Source organism: Erpetoichthys calabaricus, chromosome 5 (genome assembly GCF_900747795.2).
Source record: "Erpetoichthys calabaricus chromosome 5, fErpCal1.3, whole genome shotgun sequence".
Taxonomy (NCBI): domain Eukaryota; kingdom Metazoa; phylum Chordata; class Cladistia; order Polypteriformes; family Polypteridae; genus Erpetoichthys; species Erpetoichthys calabaricus.
Window position 1 is genome coordinate 838,630 of NC_041398.2, and position 24,883 is coordinate 863,512.

At 41.8% G+C, this 24,883-nt stretch overlaps 3 protein-coding genes across 6 annotated transcripts in view; 2 read left to right on the plus strand and 1 right to left on the minus strand.

The window, feature by feature from the left end:
- Window positions 1–19,807, plus strand: part of LOC114651549 (tripartite motif-containing protein 16-like) — a 451,159-nt gene extending 431,352 nt beyond the window's left edge. Inside the window, exons 1-6 of one of the 2 annotated variants that reach the window (XM_028802821.2) lie at window positions 3,159–3,844; window positions 8,237–8,332; window positions 13,147–13,380; window positions 14,359–14,515; window positions 16,144–16,209; window positions 17,804–19,807. In XM_028802821.2, coding sequence (XP_028658654.2) covers window positions 3,266–3,844; window positions 8,237–8,332; window positions 13,147–13,380; window positions 14,359–14,515; window positions 16,144–16,209; window positions 17,804–18,348 — 1,677 coding nt within the window. In that variant the 5' untranslated portion in view covers window positions 3,159–3,265 and the 3' untranslated portion in view covers window positions 18,349–19,807. Of the gene's footprint in view, window positions 1–3,158; window positions 3,845–8,236; window positions 8,333–13,146; window positions 13,381–14,358; window positions 14,516–16,143; window positions 16,210–17,803 lie in introns of those variants that run through there. The other variant, XM_028801350.2, reaches the window with a different exon arrangement.
- The window catches only part of LOC114651545 (gastrula zinc finger protein XlCGF57.1-like), a 458,276-nt gene that overhangs the window by 88,952 nt on the left and 344,441 nt on the right, over window positions 1–24,883 (plus strand). The gene's annotated exons all lie outside the window — the stretch shown is intronic.
- The window catches only part of LOC114652442 (gastrula zinc finger protein XlCGF26.1-like), a 188,562-nt gene that overhangs the window by 48,778 nt on the left and 114,901 nt on the right, over window positions 1–24,883 (minus strand). The gene's annotated exons all lie outside the window — the stretch shown is intronic.

The following is a 24,883-nucleotide window of genomic DNA, read 5'->3' on the forward strand; positions in this document are numbered from 1 at the left end:
AGTTGCTGCTTTCTTGCCCAGGGTGTTATCAACGCTGAGAGGAAGCACTTGAATAATAATAATAATTCTTTATATTTTTATTGTGCTTTTCTCACTACTCAAAGCTCTTCAACACAGTGAGTGGGGAGCCACTTCAACCACCACTAATGTGCAGCATCCACCTGATGATGTGACAGCAGACATTTTTGTGTCAGTATGCTCACCAGACATGAGCTATTAGATGTGAAGTGGTGAGAGAAACAGTTAGCTAATGAGAGAGAGGGGACAATTAGGGGGACACAGTGACAAGGCCTTGGAGGGCAATTTAGCCAAAACATCTTTATGATTGTGGATTTCCGCAAACAGGCAACAGAGCACAGCCCCATGTACATCGGAGGTGAGGCTGTGGAGCAGGTCAGCAGATTTAGGTTCCTCAGAGTCACCCTCTCTGATGACCTTAAATGGTCAAGTCACACTGCGGCAGTAGTCAAGAAAGCCCAACAACGCCTCTACTTCCTCAGGAGACTGAGTAAAGCCCGATGTCCCCCACAACCCTGTGCAGATTCTGCAGGTGTACTGTGGAGTCCATCCTGATAGGACACATCACATCCTGGTACAGCAACTGCTCAGTTCAGGACTGCAGAGCTCTACAGCGGGTGGTGAACACAGCACAGCAGATCACGGGCACACAGCTCCCTGCGATCCATGACATCCACACTACACGCTGTCTCAGGAAAGTGACTCGTATCAGGCAGGACCCCAGCCACCCTGCACTGTCACTTTTCACACTCCTCCCATCGAGGAAGCCACTAAAGTCCATTCAGACGCACACCTCCATGTTCAGGAACAGCTTCTACCGAACTGCAGTCAGACTCGTGAACAATCAGTAACCTTGTGTCACCTCCACTGCTACCTGCACATGTACTTCTGCCACTGTCTCTATTTATTCCTAGGATTCTGGTTTGATTTATTTACTTATTTATATTCATTTATTTATTGTGTGTTTGTTTTTCTTTATGTTCACTGTCTGCGGGGGCACATGCAAGCAAGCATTTCATTATACATGGGACTTGTACACATGACAATAAAGAATTAAAATTGAAATTGAAATCTGAAGGACAGCACCATTACTACAGCACAGTGTCCTCGTCACTGCACTGGGGCATTGGGATCCACATTCAGACCACCGGGTAAGCCTCCTATTGACCTCACCAACACCTCTTCTAGCAGACACCCAAGCTTTACCTAGATGGTCTCCAATCCAAGTACTGGCCAGGCCTGAATATGCTTAGGCTGAGGTAGATGACCTGATCTGAAGTGCATGTGGTGTGTCTGCTGGCTACAGAAGGGCAACGGCGGCAGAAGTGAGACTCCCTTGACTGGGAACTGGCATAAAACCAAATGTTATACGAGCCTTCATGTGTCTCAGAGACATCTGTACATTTGTTAGTACTGGTGACAGCGAGTGCCAGTGTGGGACACTGAGAGTGACAGGCTGGAGGGGTCACTCTTATGTACTTAAGTGGAATGAATCTGAGCGGGACTGGCATCAGGGCATCACTTATACCCAATTGTGTGACTCGGATCTGTGTGTGTTAATCGTAGGGTGCAGGAGTAGACGAGTCTGTTCAACAGATGTGATTAAGTCTCACAAATCCTGAGATAAAACGACTTGAAAAACCAAGAAAATCTGAAAAACTGTGAAGGAGCCGAGAGCGGCGAGCGCCTGCTGTGTGTGACGTGTGTGTGTCCGTGTCTGTCTGTCTGTCTGTCTGTCTGGTGTCCTGTCTGTCTGGTGTCCTGTCTCTTATCAATTTTGAAGTTTTCATATTTCTACAATCCTTGTGTTTATTAATGAATCCTATGATTCTGTTTCTTAGACTGAGTGGTCTTCAGTTACCTTAAGAGAGTCTAACAGGTGGGGTCTTTACTGAATAATCTGATAAATTACTGGCATGGACAAAGACATAAACTAAAATTCATTATTTGAGTGGATTAACATCAGTCAGTCGATTCTCCTCACCAACAACATTCACACAACTCTGATAAGCAGGAAGTGAGAACTTATTATGGGATGGACACTTTGACTAATAAAGAGGACTGACATGGACTCTGATGTGGACTTCAGTATGTAATATGTGACGATGACGGCCCCTCCAGACTCCCTCTTCCCACATAGGAGTCTGTTGAACCAACACCATCAATAGTTATGACCGAGATGAGCGGACAAATCTCATTGAAGTCAGGGGATGGTGGAAAGTGCTCGAGTGCTTTTATTGAAAAACAGTCAAAAGTAAAATCCAAAGTGTCCATATGCGCAGTGTTATTAAAAAAATACACAAATAAATCTTTCAAACCAGTGAAAAGTGGATATAAAATCCATAAGAAGTAAATCCGTTAAAATCGAAGATACAAATGCAGGGTCTCTCGTCACGTGATCTCAGCCAACTTCCTTCTGTCTCCCCGGCTCACCCATCACTCGTGAGACTCTGCAGCACGAACTCCTTTCTGCCGACCTCCATCTTGGCCGACTCCACACTGCACAGCCGAGGTCGGCACACCTCTCATCTTCCTTCGCACTCACACAGTCGCCCCTCGGATCCATTGGGAGGTCTTCTGTCCTGCTCACCCCACTCTACACGATTATTCAGTGGGGCAAACCGCAGCCCCTAGAGCGCCTCTGCCTGTGTCCCGTCACAGAACCCCAGCTCATGCTGCCTTCTCCATGCAGGTGTCCTGATCGCCTGCCCTTCACGTCTTTTAACCTCCGTCTTCTGATCTGTTCTTTCATATCTTTCTCCCCCTCTCCCCTTGTGTTGGCCCATACATATACGTCACCGTGGGAAGCTGATGAAGCAACTGAGAACAATCACACCCGCACTCGCCCCAATTACCTCATTAACTCCCTGCGATTGAGTAATCGTGTCCACAGAGACTGACATGGCTTTCTTGTTTTAAAAACTGGCCAAGTTTTTTTTGAAGCAACGGACCTGCTATACCACATAATAAATAAATAAGAAATTCTGATGTGAATTAAACTTTAGCAGACCCCCTGCGACAGGTCATCTCTTCTGTCACTTTGTGGTCTTCACTCTCTGAGCTCCTGTCTCACATTAACTGTTCACCCTCAGTGTCTCCTCAGAAGTTCTCTCTGTGAGCTCTCAGATTTCTCTTTAAATCTCCTCCTCCTCACTGAGCACAGACAAACTTTCACTTTGGTTTCTTCACAAGTCACTTCCTTGTTTGTCTGACTGATTCTCTCTGCCTGCCTTTCCTCAGACTGACGATGGCTGAAGCCCCGCTGTGTGGATTACAGGATGAGTTCACCTGCTCGATTTGTCTGGACACCCTGACTGACCCCGTCACCATCCACTGTGGTCATAATTTCTGTCTGAAGTGCCTCACGGACTGCTGGGATCAGAGCCAAGAGTGCAGCTGTCCTCAGTGCAGAGAGAACTTCACTACGAGGCCTGCTCTGAGAAGAAATAATCTGCTGAATGAAGTCATCAAGAAATTAAAGAAGACGACATTCAGTCCTCCTCTATCTCAGAATTATGCTGGCCCTGAAGATGTGGAGTGTGACGTCTGTACTGGGAAGAAGTTCAGAGCGGTGAAGTCCTGTCTAACCTGCATGGCCTCTTTCTGTCAGACTCACCTGCAGCCTCACTATGAAGGAGCGGCCTGGAAGGGACACAAGCTGGTTGATCCTGATGGAAATCTGAAGGAGAAACTCTGTGAGAAACATCAGAAAAGTCTGGAGATGTTTTGCAGAAATGATGAGACGTGTATCTGCTTAATGTGTGCGGTGACTGAACATGATGGTCATGAAAAGGTCGAGCTGAAGATGGAAAGAGAAGGAAAAGAGGTGAGTGGAGTTTAGTGTTTGATGAAAACAAAATGAATGACAGGAGTTAGGGGATTTGTAATGTAGTGTGACAAAGAAATCCATTCATCCATCTTAAGACCCTCACTGTTGCCAACAGAGTAGTCAGTGCGTCAGATCCTGAGTGTATGGAGACCCTGCTGAAGTCCTCTGCTCCTTCTCTCCCACTCGGTCTGCCAGTGAACAGCGTCTGGTGATGTCACCTCTGCGTGTTATCAGGTCTCAATCCCGACTCTTTTCCTGTGTAGTTCCCACTTGGTGGGACGAGCTGCCCACCTTCACCCGTACTGCTGACCCCCTCAATGTATTTAAGAAATAACTGAAGGCCCATCTGTGCTGTGAACATGTCAGACTGATAGTATAAATGTTTTCCATTAACTTGTTGTTTAAGTTTAATTGACTTATTGATTATGAGCTATGATTACACAGCCTAACAAAGTAAGTTTGTTTTCTTGGTGTCTTCGTTTTTAGGCCTGTTCCTGGGGTCATTTGGGGGCTGATTCAGAAAATTGCATTGGACAGACTACATCAGCTCTAGTTTCTTAGATATGATTGAATTTATAAAATTGTAGTCAGCTCTTTAAAGGTCACTTCTGTAGAATCAGGATGTCATAATGAGAAATTGAAATTCTAACGAGTTTTTAAACTTGTTCTTCTGTTATCTGGTTTGTGTTTTTGTGTACAAGTTAGCAGATATAGTGAGTGTTTACATATCACATATCTCATTTTATATCCAACTGGAGTTTTACATCCAAAAGATTGGCCTCCGAGGGAATATGTGGTGGCTGGAGTACAAAATGTAATCAATGAACCTTTGGTAGCACGAGACAGAATCATATATAGCTAGGCCTGATGACACAATTTGTAAAGGCTTTGAATAAAGACAGTTGGTGCATTAAATACATACAGTAGTGCATAAGATAAGTTACCTGGACTTACCACAGAATAACTGAAGGGCAGGACTGTGCGATGGTCCACAGATCAGACATCTTCTAAAGGACCCACATTTCATAGCATCAATGACTGACATCGAATCACAGGCCTGGTCTTCATTTGTTCTTGTTGTGATAAACGTTCTTTACAACAAGAAGGCAGACAACTACACACACTTAGTCGAGGACGTGCTCTTTCACTTCAACAGGCCTGGCTGTCACCGGAGTGTTAAAGTCCATCATCTGCACAGTCACTTAGGTGGCTTTCCAGAGAACCCTGGTGACTTAAGCGAACAGCAAAGTGAGAGATTTCACCAAAACATAAAACAATGGAAGTCAGATACCAAGGAAGATGGGATGCACACATGATGGCCGGCTATTGTTGGAATGTTCTGCGGGATTGTCCTGGCGTGTCCCACTCTCTGAAGTCTTTCAAAAGGAGCTTCTTGTGTGTCGAATGACTGGAAAGTTTGTATCATAAATCTCTACGTTTAGTATAAAATAGATTTTCATGTCATACGCTTTTCTTTTAATGTTTAATAGGTTTCCTTCATGCTTTAAAGATATTAATTTAAACACTACATTAAAATATCCTGATGTTTTATGGGCGAGCTGAGTGAAGAGTGGTATATGGCATATGTTCTGTACCCTAAAAACTAGAGCTGATAGGTGAAAACTGGGGTCATTTTAGGAATCAGCAGGTCAAATATACAAAGAAACAGGTCTGACATTTGAGGCACCAGAATGTGTGTTGGCCGGTGATATTTGTTATTTGTCACATCTTCTCACTCGTGGCAATCGACTTGTATTACCTGTCCTGCTACACGTGCTGAACAAACAGGCCCAGGCCTAATGTTACTCGATTATGTTTACCGCTTTTGTAAGTCGCTTTGGATAAAAGCATCTGCCAAGCAAATGAATATAAAAATGTAAATGTCATATTTATAGATAGCAGGGGGCTGTGGAGCCTATCCTGGTGACACTGTGTGTAAGACATGAAACAGTCCAGGATGAGACCCCCAAAGTTATTAATGGACAGTCGAGTGAGCCGAGTGCTCTCATTAAACTGAGTTGACGTTCTTTGTGCTCTGATCAGTTTCTCTTTGAGCATCTCAGGCAGTGAAGTTCAAACTCCAACCTGCAGACCACAACTGTCCACTGGCAGGGTGCGAGCGTCATGTGGGCTACTCATAGAAATGTCTGACATTCGGACCCTCATGAGGTGTTCTTAGCGAGATGATGTTACCGTTGGCCAGTGTAAGCGTAGTAAATGACCATGCGATGTCATTATAAACGTAATTCAACACAAGGCTTGACACATCAATAGAGACACGTGGTACGTGTGTTTAGCGGGTTGTTTGATTTTGTCTGGTTTGTCCATTATTAAAGAGTTTAAAGTTAAATTTGAGTTGATCTCAAGGCCTTTTAAGAGACACGTCATAGTCACATGTTAATCTATGTTGTTCTCCAGAGTTAAGTGTAAGATAATTAACAATAAATTCAGCTCAAAACTTTCAATATACTATTCCTGTGTAGATTTTCTTATTTTAATGAAATATCAAATCATGCACTTCATTAGTGATTAGAGATCATTTTATTTATTGTAGCATTAAGGACATTATGAATGTCAAACCCCTGAGTGATAATCCCACCTAATGTATGATCATGACAAAGACTCTGAGCTTTCATAAAACTCTAACAAGTCCAGCAGGAGTGTAAAGAACTTGCTAGAAGTGTAAGTCTGACCATCATAGTCAGTTTTAAAATCCCCCTTCACTTCCACACAACCACAATGTACAGTAAGTTCAGATAAAGACACTTAACTTCAGTCCACCATTTGGAGCTTCTTCAAATAAAGGAATATTGTAGTGTCACATTGGCTCTGGCAGGTCTCAGTAAGTGACACAAATGTGGCTGAGTCCTCACTGTAATATTAAAAGAGCTCAGTTCACAGGTGAAGACGTGTTTAGAAACCAACATCTTAAACTACAGTGAAGTCTGTGAAGTGGTCTGATATTTTTCGGTTTAATGTGAATCAGGTCACTAATATCAACACCTAATTCTTTATCTATTTATATTTTCTATTGTTTGTGTATCAGTTGATTTGGATTCTTTAACAAAAATCAATTCCTCAGATTCCTCAGACAGACATCCACTTGTAGGACAGAATGACATTGCTTGGTCAGAAGCTCAATTTCTGAAGCTGCCACCACCTGCCCCTCTTTTATTGACTCGTAACGTCAGCTCAGATGTCAGTTCACTTCACCAGGACTCTCCATGACAGTTTTGGGTGTCATCTGATCAGTCTGATCAACCACAGCAAATGACACCCAGTGATGTCTCAGTATGTCACTCTTTATCACTTTGTGACTGAAGAAAGATCCAAACCTCAACTTGATGGACAACACTTAGCAGGAATTAGCAGTAAAAATACTGGATTTCTGTGCATCCAAGACACCTACAGCATCAAGTCCACTCCTTCCTTTATAAACTTTTGGAGGCGCTAGAACTCTGATCTCTGACCACTATCTGCCTGGATTAGCTTCTGCCCTGTAGTAAGACCCTTATTGTGGACATCACAAAGGCTAAATGATCTCTTCTACTCCAAAGGGTAACGTAGTGCCAGACTGTAAGAACTGAAGACCACCTGTAGCAGAGTTGGACGTGGGTGTCACATTCAGTCCTGCCTGTTAAGAAAATCAAAGTGCACCAGTAAGAGAGACCCCACATACAACATCTCTAGTGATTTCTGAAGGAGGAAATCAAGTGATCTCATTTAACACAGCAGGTGTACATTTTTTTCCAGCAAAAGAAAACCAGTAGGAGTGAAACCTCAAAAACAGTAAACTGCAGTGCAGCCCACAGCCACAAACAGAAAAGGACAAGAGAGAGAAAAAGAATCTGTTAGAAGAAAGAAAAGCAAACTGAATGTTCTTCAGGTGTACCAGAGGAAGCTCTCCATGGATACAACAATCTGGACAAAGCATCACCTCCACCTGAGTGACCATAAACCAAGTCAGGAGTTCACCTGCTCAGAGTCTGAGAACTTCTGACTGTAACTTGGTAGTTAAGATAAAGTCAGGGGGTGAATTCTGGGAATTGACATCACCATAACTGTGTGAAGGAGAAGATTTTAGCTGCTGTTAGGGTCTCTTCATAAATTCAGTAAGAAAACTAAAGTGGGTTATATCAGTTCAGAGTAACATTACACACACACACACACACACACACACACACACACACACACACACACACACACACACACACTTTTTTCTTTTCATCTTTTTTGTCATTCCTGTTTATTAATTCAAGTATAAGTTGAGTCATGAAATGTAAAACAAATGTGTTGTGAGAATATCAGGACTCAGAAAGAGAAGAAGAAATCACAAAGTGAATGTGAACTCTGATCTGACCACGTGTGTCCTCTTGTGTGTCCAAACAGAAACAGCTGGGGGCGACACTGAGAGACATCAAGAGGAGACTTGAGAAGAGACAGAAGACACTGAAGGAGACGAGGAAGGTAATGTACGAGATGAAGGTGAGTGGAATAGGAACACAACACTTCATATCAAAAAGGGGAGAAATAAATGAGAACTTGAAGAGCAGCAGAGGTTCACTGGTGATGATGTGTAGGGACACGAGAAGGGAGAGTTAGAGAAGACGTTGTGTGGTGTCCTTCATGGCCTGTCACTGTTGAGAGAATCCTAGGTGTTATTCAGTGGAGATTCAGACAGCATAACCCTAAAGTCTTCTGATATTCCATCAGCTACTTAAAGGGGACTTAACTCTACTAACAGAAACTCACACTGTAGGTCGATGCTGATGTTCTGAATTAGATCAGCGGGCACAAAGTTTTTTAATGGTCAATTTTGTTTTTTTGTTTCAAGAAAGTAGCATTGCATGCAATCAAGTTCAATGTATACATGAAATGACTTTAAAAGTCAAACTAAGAAATAATAAAAAAAAACAAAAAAAAAACTACCAAACAGGAATCACCCTCACCCCAGAAAAAGAGGACCAAAAATAATTTATGAAAATAAATAAATAAAAGGCATAATATCCTTTCCCCTGCTATGAATGCTTATTCTAAAGTTTTATTAATTAGATCTTGCCATATTTTAAAAAAAGCTTTGAACAGAACTTCTCAGTGAGACTTTGTTTATTTCCAATTCTGAATAGTTCAGAACATCAGTAACCCAGTGACTTATAACCGGTGGGCTGTTAAATGTGCAAACATGTGTAGTGTGGTGAATAAAAAGTGCCATTCATCTCAGTCAGAGGCTTTCTCTGTCTTCAAAGATAATAAGATCTCTGCCGTGTTAGATTTTATGAATGAGTATATTACATTAAACAGAAAATGAAGGTTTGAAGGTAACTGTCAGCCTTTAATAAATCTGGTTTGGCTTTGTCTTATTATATTATTCAGAAGTGAAATTGGTCTGTATGCTGCACATTGTGATAAATAGTTATATGTCTTTGAAAAAACAGGAATTAATTCTTGGTGAACAGTTTGAGGTAGAATTTTTTTGTCTGTACCTTCTGTAAACTTTGTTAATAATAATTGAACTAACTTAGTTGAAAATTTCTTTATAAAATTCCACTGGGTGGCCATCAGGGCCTGCTCTTTTTCCACTTTGGAGTGAGTTTACAGCATCCAATAGTTCTGATAGTGTCTGAGGTTTGTCCAGTTCCTTCGTAGTAAGAGTGTCCAGCTGTTGTATTTGCATTACATCAAAGAACTCCTCAGATTGTGTCTCGTCTTCTTTAAACTGAGTAAAATATAAAGACATATAGTACTTGCTAAATGTGTGAGTTATATTTTTATGCTTCATGACTTTATCTCCAGTTATGATTCAAATTTCTGTTTCTGCATTGCAAACTTTCTGCTTGTTGATTGCTGAGCTAAGATCTCATTAGCCTTCTCTCCATGTTCACCATAATGATGTTGTGATTTAAAGATGAGTTGTTCAGATTCTTTTGTTATCAAGAGGTTACATTCTGATTGGAGAGCCTGTCCTTTCCTGTAAAATGCCTCATTTGGAGATCTGGCATATTCTTGATTTATTCTGGAGGTCAGAATGGTCTTCTCTTGTTCATTCTGGTATTTCTCAGTTTTATTAGACTCCATAGCTTAAGAATCTTCACTGTTTGACTGAGTGCAGACTTTACATAACGTACACCTCCAAATGTTTTACTTAAGCTTTAACATTTTATTACAAATGTCAGTAAGGTTGTCTTGTGGTGGAATCTGCTGAATCTCTGATCCACTGTCCTCCATTCATTTTCCATGTGCTGTTAACCCCTTCTTCCAGTATCTCAGTGGGTTTCTTCCAGTTATTCCAGATCTTCCCCCACAGCCTCATATGATGATACCTTAGATGACCACAATTTGATTGATAGTCCTGCTTGTTAAGGATGTATGTGACTTTTTGAATGGATATTTTTCATTCTTATTTTTATTTTAGGAGATGTGTGAACTTCGCTGCATACATCTTTACAAAAAAAAATTAAAGAACAATGGCCTAATTCATTTTATGATACAGCTTGGTACAAAAAACAAGAAACTTAGTACTATAGAAGAATGGTTATGTCCTAAATATAACATTTTCTCCTAAGGGGTTATATAAAGTAACAAGAAATACATTTATGATAGTGAATAATAAAATAACAGCATCAGCTTTTAAGCATAAGCTCAGAAGGATATGAGACTCAGACACATGCCAGGTGCACACAGAGAGCTGAGCAGGGTTCAAATTCAACTCTTACAGCTTCCCTTCCACCCTATAAATCCTGAGGATCTCCCTCAGTTTCATTGTGAATGTGCTCTGCGAGTTTACTGCATTCTTGTGTTTTTTTGGCTGTGCCTTATGCTTTTGTGATTTTCTGAATTTTTCATCCTGTGCTTTGTTTTTCAACCACTCTCTTTGGATTCTGTTCTGAAAACTGTGTTTGCTTTGGATTGGCTTCTTTGGCTCGACAGAGTGTCTGTGTATTTGGAATACTACTTTGTGAAGAATAAATCTTTAATTATATAAAGATTCTACGAGAGCCATTTTGTGTCTATCTATCTATCTATCTATCTATCTATCTATCTATCTATCTATCTATCTATCTATCTATCTATCTATCTATCTATCTATCTATCTATCTATCTATCTATGTTTATTATAGCCTAAAGTATTACCTCGTCACAGGGACGGAAAAAATGAAATACTTCCGGGCTGAAGGAAAAGAAGAGTTCATCTGATCCGGAAGTGAAGGACAGAAGAACTTCCGGGTCAAGGACTATAAAAAGGACTGGGATAAACCCAGCAGACTGAGCCGGAGTTGGGAGGGAGTGCGACAGAGCTGCTGGGAGGAGTGGAGGATTTGTTAATTGTGATTATTGATTTATTTGAGTATAGTGGAAGTGGAGGTGCTGGTGCACACTTTTGTTATAATAAATTCATCATTGAGAATTTAACCTGATGTCAGGACGTGTAGTCTGTGGGTTTGGAGGTGCGACAGCGCCCCCTACTGTCGTAGTACCTAACTCTTTAAATTGTCCTGCAGAACTGGTGGTCTGATCCTACCTTTTATAATTGTTCACTTAGAACTGGACACATGTGAAAATGACAACTGGCTCCTTCCTTCCCTGCTCTGGCCAGGAGCCTATCCACCCAACCAGGGAGGTTTTCCACACGCGAACCAAAGGGCAAAACACAACATGAGACTCCCTGTATTTGGTGTAAAGCTTCATCTAAATTCCCTAATAAAGAAATCCCATATTATCATTTCTTCCTCTTTCTAGGGGCTGGTTAGGAGGTGACCTTTTAGGGCTTCTCATCCTCACCTTCTATCACAGTTTTCTGAGTCACTTTCCAGCTGCGCAAAGATCTGAAAACAGCAGAACACCTCCAGCTTTGGGGTTGATGATCCTGGTAAGCAGGCACCTTTTACCTCACATTTACTTCCCACATAGTAACCCCACAGCAGGTGTCATGATAAAAGTATGAGCCAGAGTTGCAATAGCAAATTCGTTGCTAATAATGCAAAGTTCATAAATCAAGTAGAAATAGATTAAACACATAAATAAAGACCCACAACTCTGAACTTTACAATGAAAAAGAGATGGTGGAGGGTAAATGATCAAGTTCATGAAATTAAATGAAATCTGAAGCCTCTTGACCAACACCTTGTGTCCAGCAGGAGGCGTTAGCTCCCTTGGAATGAGTTCTTTTGTAATTGTGGCATGTTACATAACCCAAAACTATACAGATATAATATAAAAATGTGATACCCCTCCCTAATTGATACGGCGGTAAGAAATCACATAGGAGAAATAACAGCTTTGTTTAATGTCGGTTTATGCTGCATAACAGACAAGGGAGGCAATGACAGAGCCCAGTCTGGGAGTGGCGGTCTGAGGTGTGGAGTCCGTCAGCATCATCGGTGCAGTAGAAGGATTTTCAGGATCGGATGATGATATCTCCTATCAGTCCGTCAGCTTCACAGGTGTGCCGGGCAATGTTCCAAGGCTTTAAACACTTTCTTCACATGCAGGGCCTCCCTTAGGTGAATAAACAAGTCAACGGATCTCACACCAGGATACAGTTCCATGCTGGCTTAAACAGATAGAAATAGTACACAGCATCTGCACGCTGTCCAGTTGTGCCAGTCTGTCTTGTGTCACTCGGCTTGTCTAGCAGTTCTATGTGCTGAACCCCTGTGCTTATTCTGGCTCTGTGTCAGCTGTGCATGTGAACAGATAGAAGCAGATTTATAAGACAGATTTGTACAGAGCACAGTGACATATTAAACTTACGCTTATTATACACCTAGACCCTCTTGTTTATTATTTCCATCTCACAGGTCTGACATGGTGACCCCAAACTAGACCACAACTATTACACACAAGTCTCTGGTCCAGTAATACTTTTATTTTCACACATCACCCTCCAACACACAAGTTTACTCCTCTATACAAATACATCTTCTTCTTCTTCTTCCTCTTCTTCAGTCCTGGTATGTGTTGTCCTACTCCACTCTGAACCTCAGGCTGAGCAGGAGATGTCCTTTTTAAAGGTAGACTATTATAAAAACTTTCCAGTTCAAATGGAGTCCTCTCAAGGCAGTAGAGGTGAAGATCCTATGCAAGGATGCCTTTTATGACTGCATATCCCATAAAGTCCTGCAGTCCGGTGTAGTGAGGGGAACATATTGTCTGGGTGTCTCCAACTGACCTTCCTTCTGCAAATAAAGTACCACCAATCACTCCAGCCAATTCAAACTGTCCTTCACAGCATCAAAATATCAACAAATGTGTCTTGTGGTTGGTTATTCTTATTCTAAATCTTTATCCTATTTATTCAGAGATCTATGGAAAGAGACATGGAAGAAAATCAGAAGAGCTTCACTGCCCTGATACGGTGCATTGAGGAAGCCCACAGGAAACTGACTGAGAGGATCAAAAATCAAGAAAAGAGAGAAACGGAGAAGGCTGAAGGAGTGATGGAGCAACTGGAGAAGGAGATTGAGGAGCTGAAGAGGAGAGAAGCTGAGCTGAAGGAGCTTTCAGAGACCAAGGACCATCTCCACTTCCTACAGGTGAGAGCGACACTTCACAGGGAGTCTGATCAGACTGGGCTGTGTGGGACCTGAGAACATTTAGAGAGAAATTTAAAAGATCCGACAAGAACAGGCCATTTAGTCCAACACAGTTCATCTTTTCATATTTCCTTAACATTTCAAATATTCTTTTTACAAATATCTCAAAGGTGGTAAAGTCTTGTATATGACAGACAGATGAATCTACAGCTGTCTGTGTGAAAAACTGAATTTTTATGAAATGTAAACGGTGACATCTAATAAAAGATGGTGCCAACTCTTTTCCAAGGCCACCTTCTGCTGTCTCTATCCTTAAACTGATGAGATTCAAATCCTCCAGCATTTCCTCACAGCTCAGACCCCACAGTCCAGTCTCGTCTCTCATCTCTCATTTTTCTTGTGTGCTTTTATCTCACAATACACACAATAGTCCTGATGTCGACTGTGTTTTGCAGACATTACGGAGATTCTCTTCTAGATTTATAATCCACACATGGTGTGCGTTACATAACTCAGTGTCCACTCAGCTTTCTCTCCTTTGTGTGGCTGATGATGGTGAGGAAGACACAAAGCTTCCCAAGATTTCCTCACAACTCACACTTCTGAGCTGCATCTTTACATTTAATTTGAATAACTTTCTCAGAAATATAAAAAAGCCCAATGCCTTGATTTGAGTTCCAAGTCAATTCTGGACCCACCTGCCCCCTCAATCCCTTTATCTTGACTCACCTCTCATGGAGTCCTGAGTGAAAAGCTCATTGATAGTTTAGGTCAATAATCTCTGATGCTCCACTACACTCCAACAAATATTCTCTCATAAATAACCAACAAGTCAATGACTGGCGTTCTCACCATCTAAACCCACACTGACTGCCCACCACACTGATCCTTAATTCAGTTGAACCCCCTCTTATCAGCATTACTTACTTTTTAATGTCTCCTTTCTGAAATCTCGTCCCCTCTTCTCTCCTGATGCAGACTTTCTCATCTCGCTGTGTCCTTCCTGCTGATGGAGACTCGCTGAGCTTCACTGTCACTGTTGATTTCTCATCTGAGGACCTGAGAAAGGAGCTGTCAGGTCTGAAAAAGAGTCTGGAGAAGATCAGCCAGTGGGACATCATAAGGACTTCATCAGGTACAGCATCTTGTGACATTGTGTTTCTTATTGAAGTCCATGAGGAGGACCAGAGTAACAATAAGAGGACACTGAAGAAGGCCTGCTCTTTAACATTTATCTGCCATCCTTTGCTGTTAATTATTTTTTATTATATAGTGCCTTTCACAGTCATTAGTTGAGTGATAACAAACTCTCTTAATAATCAGTTGCTCTTAATCAGATGTTCTGTAATTTTAACTTGAAATGTGAAACTCCTTATACGACTTCCATATACTTTATTAAAAAGTCATTTTTTCACTAGTTAGATCCCTGAAGATGTCCCCAAATGTACCTGCTTGTCAATATTTATCAAATACAGTATATTTATGACATTGTATGTCAGCACAAAAAACAAGCCATGGAGTTCAAGGGTGAGGCAAAGATCAGCATAAAGGGATGAAGCCATTGGTAAAGCTTTGAGTGTTCCCAGCAGTACAGCGGCCTCGAGAATTTTGGAATCACCAGGATGCTTTCTAGAGATGGTCAATCTGAGAAACTGATAAGGAAGGGCCTTAGCAAGGGAGGAGACCAAACACCTAATTGTCACTACAACAGAACTTCAGAAGTCCTCTGCTGAGATGAGAGAAACTGTAGGAAAGACGGCCATCTCAGCAGTGCTCCACAAATCAAGCATTTATGGTAGAGTGGCCAGGCAGAAGATACTCTCAAGTAAAAGACAAATGACAGCCTGAGAGCATCAAGGGAAAAATTCAATGATCTGATGAGACAAACATTGAACTCGTTAGAGAGAAGACCAGGCAGGATGTCTGGAGAGAACCAGGCACTGCTCACCACCCGCCTAATGCCATCTCTACAGTGAAGATGGTGGTGACAGCATCAGGCTATGGGGACAGAGTGACAGGTCAGAATTGAGGGGAGGAGAAGTGAAGTTAAATACAGAGAGGACCTTAAAGAAAACCTGCTACCTCAGACTGGGTGATGAATCAACAACCTGAAGACTACAGCCAAGACAACTCTTGAATGGCTATGTGACAAGTCTGAGTGTCATTGAGTGACCAGACTGAGACCCTACACAACGTGTGTGGAGAGACCTGAAGATGGTAGTTCACTGACGCTTTACTTGAAATCTAACGGAGTTTGAGAGGATCTGTTAGGAAGAATGGGATCATCTGGCCAAATCCAGGAGTGTAAAGCTGATAGTGACACTGAGTCATGAAGACCACCAAAGGGGCTTCCACAAAGACCTGAATTAAGTGTCTGAATACTTCTAGGAAGGAGACGTTTCAGTTTTGATTCGTAATAAATGTGCAGACCTTTCTGAAGACCTGCGCTCACTTTGTCATTATGGGTTACTGAGTGTAGACTGATGAGCACAAAAGGCACATTAATCCATTTAAAATGAAATCAACAACACGGTAAAGTGTGCAGAAAGTGAGGGGTCTCAATACTCTCTGACTCCCTGTATATTTATTATTAATATCAATATTCAAATCGACATTTGGACTAATTTGCCAGCCTTTATATATTTTATAAATGTTTTATTTGGACTCCTCTGCATTTGTAATACGTGTTTAAGAACTAAACTAAGATCACACAATGCCATCTTCACAGTTTCCATTCTTCTTCTCTTTTCTTTTTATTTTCAGCTCATGAAGTTCCAGTTTTCACCCTCCAGCCTCCTGAACCTCAGAGCAGAGACGACTTTCTAAAATGTGAGTTTGTGCTTTGACTTAATGGATCATCACAATAAAAATCATTGAAGTTTTAATAGAGCAGGACAGGCTTAGGATATGAAAGTCTGAGTGTTGTGTGACTGAGGGGCTGATAGTGATGGGGGTCCTGTGACTGGTGCATTATGGGATAGAGAGACTCAGGCAGTGAATCACCAAAGCCGTCTGTTGTACCCGAGTCTTTATGTGTCCGAAATGTTAAAAAAATTAAAAGAAAATAATAAAAACACGTCATGGGGTGCACTTACTTTATCACACGACTGTATATACAGACACAGTATTAGTTTAAACATGAAGCACAATTGTATGTGAAATAAGTTAAAGCTGACAAAAGTCCTCGTCATCCTCCATTCTTTACTCCACAGAGCAGACACTTTGCTTTGAGTTCTTGACTTCACAAATTTTAAACATTAAAACAAATGAAAATGGCAGAGAAAATTATTGGGGGTCCGTAGACATTCAAAAACTTCACTGGACTGTGGTGACATCTCAAGCCGACTGATTCCTCTAATGAGTGTCACCAGGGTCTTCAGTCACTCAGTTAAGTCCTCACTCTGCTGTGTTGTGTCCTTGTGTGCCTCACACTGAACAAGGACAAGAGGAGGAGATGAAGAAGGTCACAGCCAAGGGTGGCCAAGGTGAAGACTACAAGACCACCTCCACAGAGCTTCATGTTCCAGTGAGCACAGCTGCTAATATTCTCAAGATGTTTGAGGGTCCACTGGACTGTAGCCCACCTCCCTGATGAGACCACCAGAGTAAAGCTGACCTCAGATTGAACAGAAGGAGAGTTTAAATGGTGGAGAAAATGTAGTGTGGTGTGGTGGTGAAGACTCTGGAGTTCAGACTCTGAGGTTGTGGGTTCAAATCCCACTACTGACACCACTGTGTGACCTGAGCAAGTCACTTCACCTGCCTGGGCTACAATTGGACAAAGAAAAGAAAAGGAAATAATGGAATCTCAGATGATGGGAGTCACCTTGGATAAGAATGGCAGTGAAATAATAATAAGAGATGAGAGGAAACAAAGAAAAGAAAGAAAGAGACAATGACAGATGGGAAAGGCACTATATGATAGATAGATAGATAGATAGATAGATAGATAGATAGATAGATAGATAGATAGATAGATAGATAGATAGATAGATAGATAGATAATACTGATTGTAACTTTTATTAAAATAATTCATGTGGTTGTGAAGTGTGACAGTGGATTGATTTTAAATTAAAGAGGTGGACTGTGACAATAAAACATGTCATTTAATAAAGCCAGCGGTCAGTGAGGACAGTCCATCAGAACGCTGACCTTGACTGTGACCTTATGGTGTTTATTATAATCTCTGATGACTGAGATGAGTTCCAAGTGTCTGACCTGCCTGCCTTTCTCTTCGTTGTCTGTTGTTGTCCTTTTATGATTTAATTTTAACCCCCCTCCACAGATTCTGTCCAATCAGATGAGCTCTTTACTATTAGTGTCTGGTCAGCTCAGCTCCTGATTGGTTCTTGTTAATTGTCTGTGTTGTGCTCCGCCCCCAGTCCCAGATTTCCTCACTCGTTTTCTTTTCTCTCCTTTCAGACTTCTGTCCCCTCACACTGGACATCCACACGGCACACAGAGACCTCCGTCTGTCTGAAAGGAACAAGAAGGTGACATGTAAGGGGACAAAAACTGAATATCCAGATCATCCTGACAGATTTGACTACTGGGTCCAAGTTCTGTGCAGAGAGGCTCTGACTGGGACTCGCTGTTACTGGGAGGTGGAGTGCAGTGGACGCTTCATGAGGATTGGAGTCGCATATAAAGGACTGAGCAGGAAAGGAGGGGACGAGTGCTGCATTGGATACAACGACAAGTCCTGGTGTTTGTGGTGTTGTGATTCCCAGTACTCTGTGTGTCACAATAACCAGCAGACCGTAATCAGCGCCCCCTACAGCCCCAGAATAGGTGTGTATCTGGACTGGCCTGCTGGCTCTCTGTCATTTTATAGCGTCTCACACACAATGACCCTCCTGCACAGGTTCAACACCTCCTTCACTGAGCCCCTCTATCCAGGGTTTGGGTTTAGTGTTTTTTTTCACTCCAGTGTAACAATCAGCCAACTGACACCACGTGACCACTGACCAGTACCCTCCACCGGTCACTTGATGTCCCCACAAGCGCAGGTCCTCTTTGTGTTTGTAGTTTGGGGTGAAATTAAATTTAGAGGATGGGTGAGTTTGGGGGGGCAGCACCTCTGTGATTGAATTTGTGGATGAGAATGCGGGGCGAGTGCGGCTGTCAGGGTCTCCATTATTATTGGGTCAGAGTAGCCAATCAGGTGTGTGTGTCACAAATCAATATCATCCAGTTGCTGAGCCGCAGCACCAGACGTCACCACTGACATCGGCCAGCAGTTTAATGACAGAATGTGTGTTAGTGTGAGTGTGATTAGTGGGCACCACACCGGCCAGTAAACCTCCCTGCTGGCACACAACTGCTGGTCCAGACCTGCGGCAGTTTGTTGTGCTTCAGCTCTGACGTAGACTGGCATATAGAATAGACGTACGCATTGGATTTGTCACTCCAACAGATGGCACATCACAAACATTTGCAGTAATGCACTGAACTACTACAGATATTTGTGATTTACCATCTGTTGGAATGACAGTTGTGATGCATTTTATTATTACATGAAATTCAAAACAGAATCCAAGAGATGTACATTCATTACTAAGAATTCAACCATCTTAGATGTGCAGCACAGCTAGTTTCATAAGAAAAACGAAAAGTTAAATATAGAAATAATAATAATATATCATTTAATAAAATGGAGAGTGCAGCAAACAATATGGTGATGCCATCTGAATATTTCATTCTTAAGTTCACGGCAAAGAAGTTAATTACTGAGGCAGATGAGCGTTGCTCCTCAGTCTGAGTGTTTGTGTCCTGCTGTGTGTGTTTGTCCCCATGTGTGTGTCCATGTGACACATGACAGTCCGCTGTGACTCCAGTCTGACCCCACACATTATAAATCAGCTGCTAGTAAGTCCTGACATTAAACTTTATCAGGTACGCTTGTTAAACCCTTTTAGTTTTATCCCACCCTAATATTCAAGTGATGTCTGCTTGCATTCTGTACGCACTGCTGATATTATATGAGGAGTCAAAGCTGCTGTCATTCTGCTAAGATGTGGATTAGCAATAAGAAGAGACGGCTACTTCAGTCACCTCTCGAAGGGCAGCGGCTGACATTCAGACAACTTCAATCGACACCAAGTGTGCATCTCTGCAGCCCGGAGCCTCCACCCTGGAGCTCCAAGGAGGTGGCGTTGACTCCAATGGGCGCCGACTGGGAGGAGCTTGGAGTTGAAAACACTAAAGAGGCCTGCAGTTCTGGAAACGTCCACTAGAGGGGAGTGAACTGTCATATTTATCACAAACTGAGGTGTCATAATCAGATAGTCAGTCATAATTGGGAGGTGCTAAGACGTAATAAACACTAAGTAACTAACAATTCAGTAATTCAGTGGCATTCTCTTTAAATGAAATTGTTCACAAGTCCCAGTGGATGTGCACGAGTGTGTTGTACATAAACAGGTGGCCAGTAATTTTTTATATTTTAAAAAAATAAACTAAAACAAACTGCAGGCACTGATGTTTTTGTCTTTTTATGCCTGCAGTGTGGTGCTTGTTCGTTTGCTCCGCTGTGTTGAGATTCTGCACCCCATTTTATTGTAATAACGACCACTAAAGTTATTTATTTGTAATCTGATTTGCTCTCCCCGGTGATTTTCCGCTCGATCGGGTGTTGTGTCAGTGGAGAGCTACAGCAGCCAAACAGACAGAAAATCCTCCGTCACGTTTACCATTTCTCTCTGCTCCGAGTGTCCATTTGTTTGACAGTTCTGGATATAATAATAATTAATAATCCTTTACATTTATATAGCGCTGTTCTCACTATTGCACAGCATAAGACATTAAGTGCTGCAATGACTTATAATGAAAGACGCAACGTTTAAAAGTGAGGCCTGATTACTTAAAAATCTAATGATCTGATGTTTATGAGGCACTCATCTTTACGATTCTCTTTACAGTTGTTACTGTCAGTCCTGTAACTGCAGGTCTCCTGAAGGATTTCCTTTCATTTCGAATAACAGTAAATAAAATGTTATTCGTTACACGTTTGAATGTGCGCCTCACACCTTTACATTTTGTCACTTGCCTTTTGGGACCAAAGTATTAACTGCAGAAAATGAACACCTTTACAGGTTGCGTTAAAGTAAAATTAATCGCAGACATTTTAGTAGTGATGGGCGGAGTGAAGTCTCACGAACCATAAAAACATTTAAATCCTTTGTGTAGGAAATAGAATCGAAACTTCGAGAATTTGACACTCAGCTCTCTAGTGACACCTCCTGGCCATTTCATTAACGTGACACAAACTCAGGATCCACTCAATGGCGTCTGTTAAAACTCTTATTGCTTTTACTTATTCGCATCTATAGACTTGCAGCAAAGAGAAGGGTTCGTCAGGCCAACAGTCAGAATGGACTTTACGATAGTAAGAGTTAAATAAAATAAGACGCCTCACTCTTGGAGCGCCGGCTCTTTCAATGAATCTTCACTTTTCCACTGTATCATTATTATCGCTCCTGTTATTAATATTATTATTATTAACTCTCATCTTTTCTTGAGATCACATTTAATAGACCGACGTTTGGAGTTCCACGGTCCTAATGTTATATAGTTTTAAAAAAAAAATGAAAACGAGCCTTGTTATTTATCCTTAAATGTTTTCTTTTTTTCTGATTTAATTAAAAAGGAGTAGACAGAATATAAAGGTTTATCCCTGTACTTTGCCATAATATAGGTAAGCAGATTTGAGAAAGAAAAGGTGAAATCGTTAAACCAACAGATGTTATTATACTATCAAGTATTAAGATATTTCATTTATTAATATTTTATAATATTTTGTGCAGTTCTCTATGAAGTAAAGACGCCGTCTCAGTTGTTTGTGGCTCAGCTGACTAAGGTGGTTGCTTTTCAAATTCTGCGCGTAGTGCAAACCCGAGTTCGATCGAATTAAAGACTCATTAAAATTAATAGTAAAAAAACGATCAGGAGTGAAATCTTGATAACCAATTTGAACTAAATAATTTAGAGAGATGATGTGAAAGGATCAAATAAGAGATCTGTTTGGGAATCATCTCCACTCAGAATCGCCATCACAATGACTAATATTGCGGACGACAGCTCACGTATTTACATTTATTCATCTTCTATTCATCGCCATTTGACGTCCATGAACCCCTCCATTGACTAAGGTGATCACAAACCCACTGTGGTAGATCAGGTTGAATTCGCTCTGCTGCACTAAACATTCAAAGGTGTCAATCCGGAGCTCATCAGAGAGGCTGAGAGACACGGCGCAGATCAGTCACCGGCACACCGACACACAGACACACACGGGACACTCCGAGGTGAGCAGTTCATGATCAAGTGATCCACGGGCTGCACAACGAATTACAATTGTCATTCAAACAGAAACAGCAGCCACTGTAGACGACTTTATGGTGAAAAGAGAATCCGGCGAGTTTAACGGAGGTCGGCATTAAAGATCAGCAAACAGCAGCGAGATAAACACATCTGGACCTGCTGTGGAAAAAAGCCTCGGACTTTACGAGCAACATCCCTCCTCGTGAACACATCTTCAAGGTCCGGAGAGGCGATCAGCACAAAGCCGTCTTAGTCACAGCACAGTACAATAATACAACATCTCCTTAAACACATATGACAGTTCTCCTGTCTGTATCATTCCTAACCAATCTCCCACTCACAGAAGCGCAATCCCAGTCACTGACACGTTTATCGTGTAGCCCCCCAACACTCAAAGTAAGAACACATTCCACCTGATTAATTTAATATTTAAAGATGTAAACCGCTAAACCCTCAATCAACAACCACAATAACAGTTGAAATCGTCACTCAAATGACTTTTTTTGTTATAAACATGAAACAAGATGTCCATTCACGTTTGATATCTTGACTAGCGGTGTGTGCCCCTTGGCCGCTTATGGCGATCAGACCCCACTTTGTAGCTCGTCTTGCTCGCTGTCGGTCCACGGAGGAATTTACTGTTATGTCTGAAATATTCTCCTTTGTATTTTTTACGTTTGACAACCCAATGCTTCAGTGTACAGTCGATTTATTGCACTTCTGAAGGTGTACATTGTCGGTATTCTCCATTGCATTTGCCCCCCAGTGTAACGCGTGCCAATGTAAGTGAGGGGCGGCAGACGAGCTCACGTAACGGGAGACAAGGCACCTCCTCACCCTGATGCCATGAGGGCTCTTCTCATAAATATTACCATCTTGAGCCTTTTCTCATTCCTGCCAGTTTATTATTATTATTATTATTATTATTGAACACGTATGTAGAGGACATGTGTGTCTTATTTTATGTGTGTGACAGGACGGACGATAAAGCCTTGAATGAAACTCCGTGTTGATGCTTTGGGTAACACGACAGGTGAGGAGCAGAGAACGTTAAACGTGTCAGAGACTGCGGGGGATTGTGGGACTGAAGATGGTTTAAGAAAACAGAAACGACAAAAGCTTAGTCTGTCAAGAATTCTATTTCCATCAATGATTTACTTTGTTGTGCTGCATTTCAGAAGACTATTTATTTACCCCCCTTTGAAAAGATGAATTCACAAGGAAAGGATGTTACTGACAAAGTCAGATGTTTTTAGAAAGTTTGGCTCCAGATGTGCTTATCCAGCTGCTCCTTCTTGTCAGTACTTGAGTGATCTTTATGTCCATCTCTGGATGAATTCACAAAGTTTCTTTTCATCATTTTTTGTCTCATTAACGCAGAAATCCTGAGGCTTTCCCTAAATTGCAGAAGACGCTGTCGATTGCGCTGATTCTGTTTTAAAGACAGTTGTGATTAGTTATGCAGAGCTCGCTTTTACTCACATTGCTTTTTTGAAATCAATAACACAAATCAGCTACAGATCTGGGAATCACTGAATAGTAAAAACGTTTAATGAGGAGTGTCGTGCGCAGATACAAGTCGGCTTTGGTGAAGCGTTTCTTAGCCTCTCTGATATGATCGACATGCGGTGACGCTGGATTGTTATAATACGTGCTGCCTTACGCAAAACATGTTTATTAATGTGTTACAGATTCTGGGGGAACAAGACTACACAACAAGGAACAAAGTACCCCTTGTGAATCATTCACAATGTCTGCTAAGCGTATTTCTAAACTTACAGACACGTACTACATAACTCTTTTTAAAAAGTCATTTTTTAACTTTGGGTAGGGACCATATGCGAGCCCAAAATAGGATTTAAACTCACGTCAGCTCACTTTACAGATGCAGCAGCGACAACTGCTAGACTGTGCGGATATCAATGACGTCACGACGCTAGCGTGTCTCAAAATCACGTGATGGGCGCATTTGAAACAAGCTCCTAAGAGGGTATTCGAAAGCTCGACACGGTGTTGACAAGTCAGTATCGAACAGCCCGTCACTAATCCCGACTTAACGCGCCTCCGCCAAGTCACATGTAGCATTACATTTCATGGGACACCGGCCGGAAAATAAAATTAGCGCAGCAGCAGCTAAAAGTGCGCGACCCCCGTCATCCACAATAACCTCGTGAAGGTGAGATTTGCTGTGCCGCCTCCTCCTCCACGTAGCGCTCAATCCCCAACACTTAAAAGCGAACCACGCGGCCTCAGGCACCTCCTCAAATTTAAAGCCACTGAGCATGTCGCGATCTTCCTCACTGCTGGCATTCCCACCCGTATGCGACCCCCACGTTTGATTTTGTCTCACCTTCCGCAGCTTTGCTTGGTCCTCTGGCCGTGAAAAAGTCTGAGCACGAGGGTCTCATAACAACAAACAGACAGTAACTGCAGCACGCGGTAGATACAGTAGCTACTACGTCATGGACGGAATTCCCTCAACACCACGCCCACCGTGTCTTTCTTATTGTAAAGCTGCAACGATGAATCAACAGCCGCTGTTAGCAAAAATGTCTTTTACTCTCAGACTTATGCTATCTAAGCATTTTAAATAAAATAAAACTAATTTCTAAACACCTTGCCAAAAAACATTACTGTTTCAAAAGGCTGTTTAATTTTAAAGGCTGTTAAGTTTTTTTTTTCCCTCAAGTGTCACATTATAATGAAGGTAAAAAAGCATATTAGCATCGCCCTGTTTCAGACATGCATACCTTATGAGAACAGTAATGTTAAGAGACACCGTTACCTTCTTACTATACACTCAAATACGTGGACGGTATAGCTAGAAATTTCCATTTAGCAAACTAATCATGTGTGGCATATCATCAATTCAGAATTAACAGGCATCATGGTAGAGCACAGTCCTGGCAAGAGTCAGGGGCAACGCAGGAACAATCACTGGACAGGACGCCAGCCCATCGCAGGGTGAGCCCACTCACAACAGCCAATGGAGTGTGGCAGAAAGACGGAGCACCGGGAGGAAACCCACATGGACATGGAGGGAACATGCAGGCTCTATCTATCTATCTATCTATCTATCTATCTATCTATCTATCTATCTATCTATCTATCTATCTATCTATCTATCTATCTATCTATCTAAGTAATATTAAACAGTTTCAATAATGATCAGTAATTTGA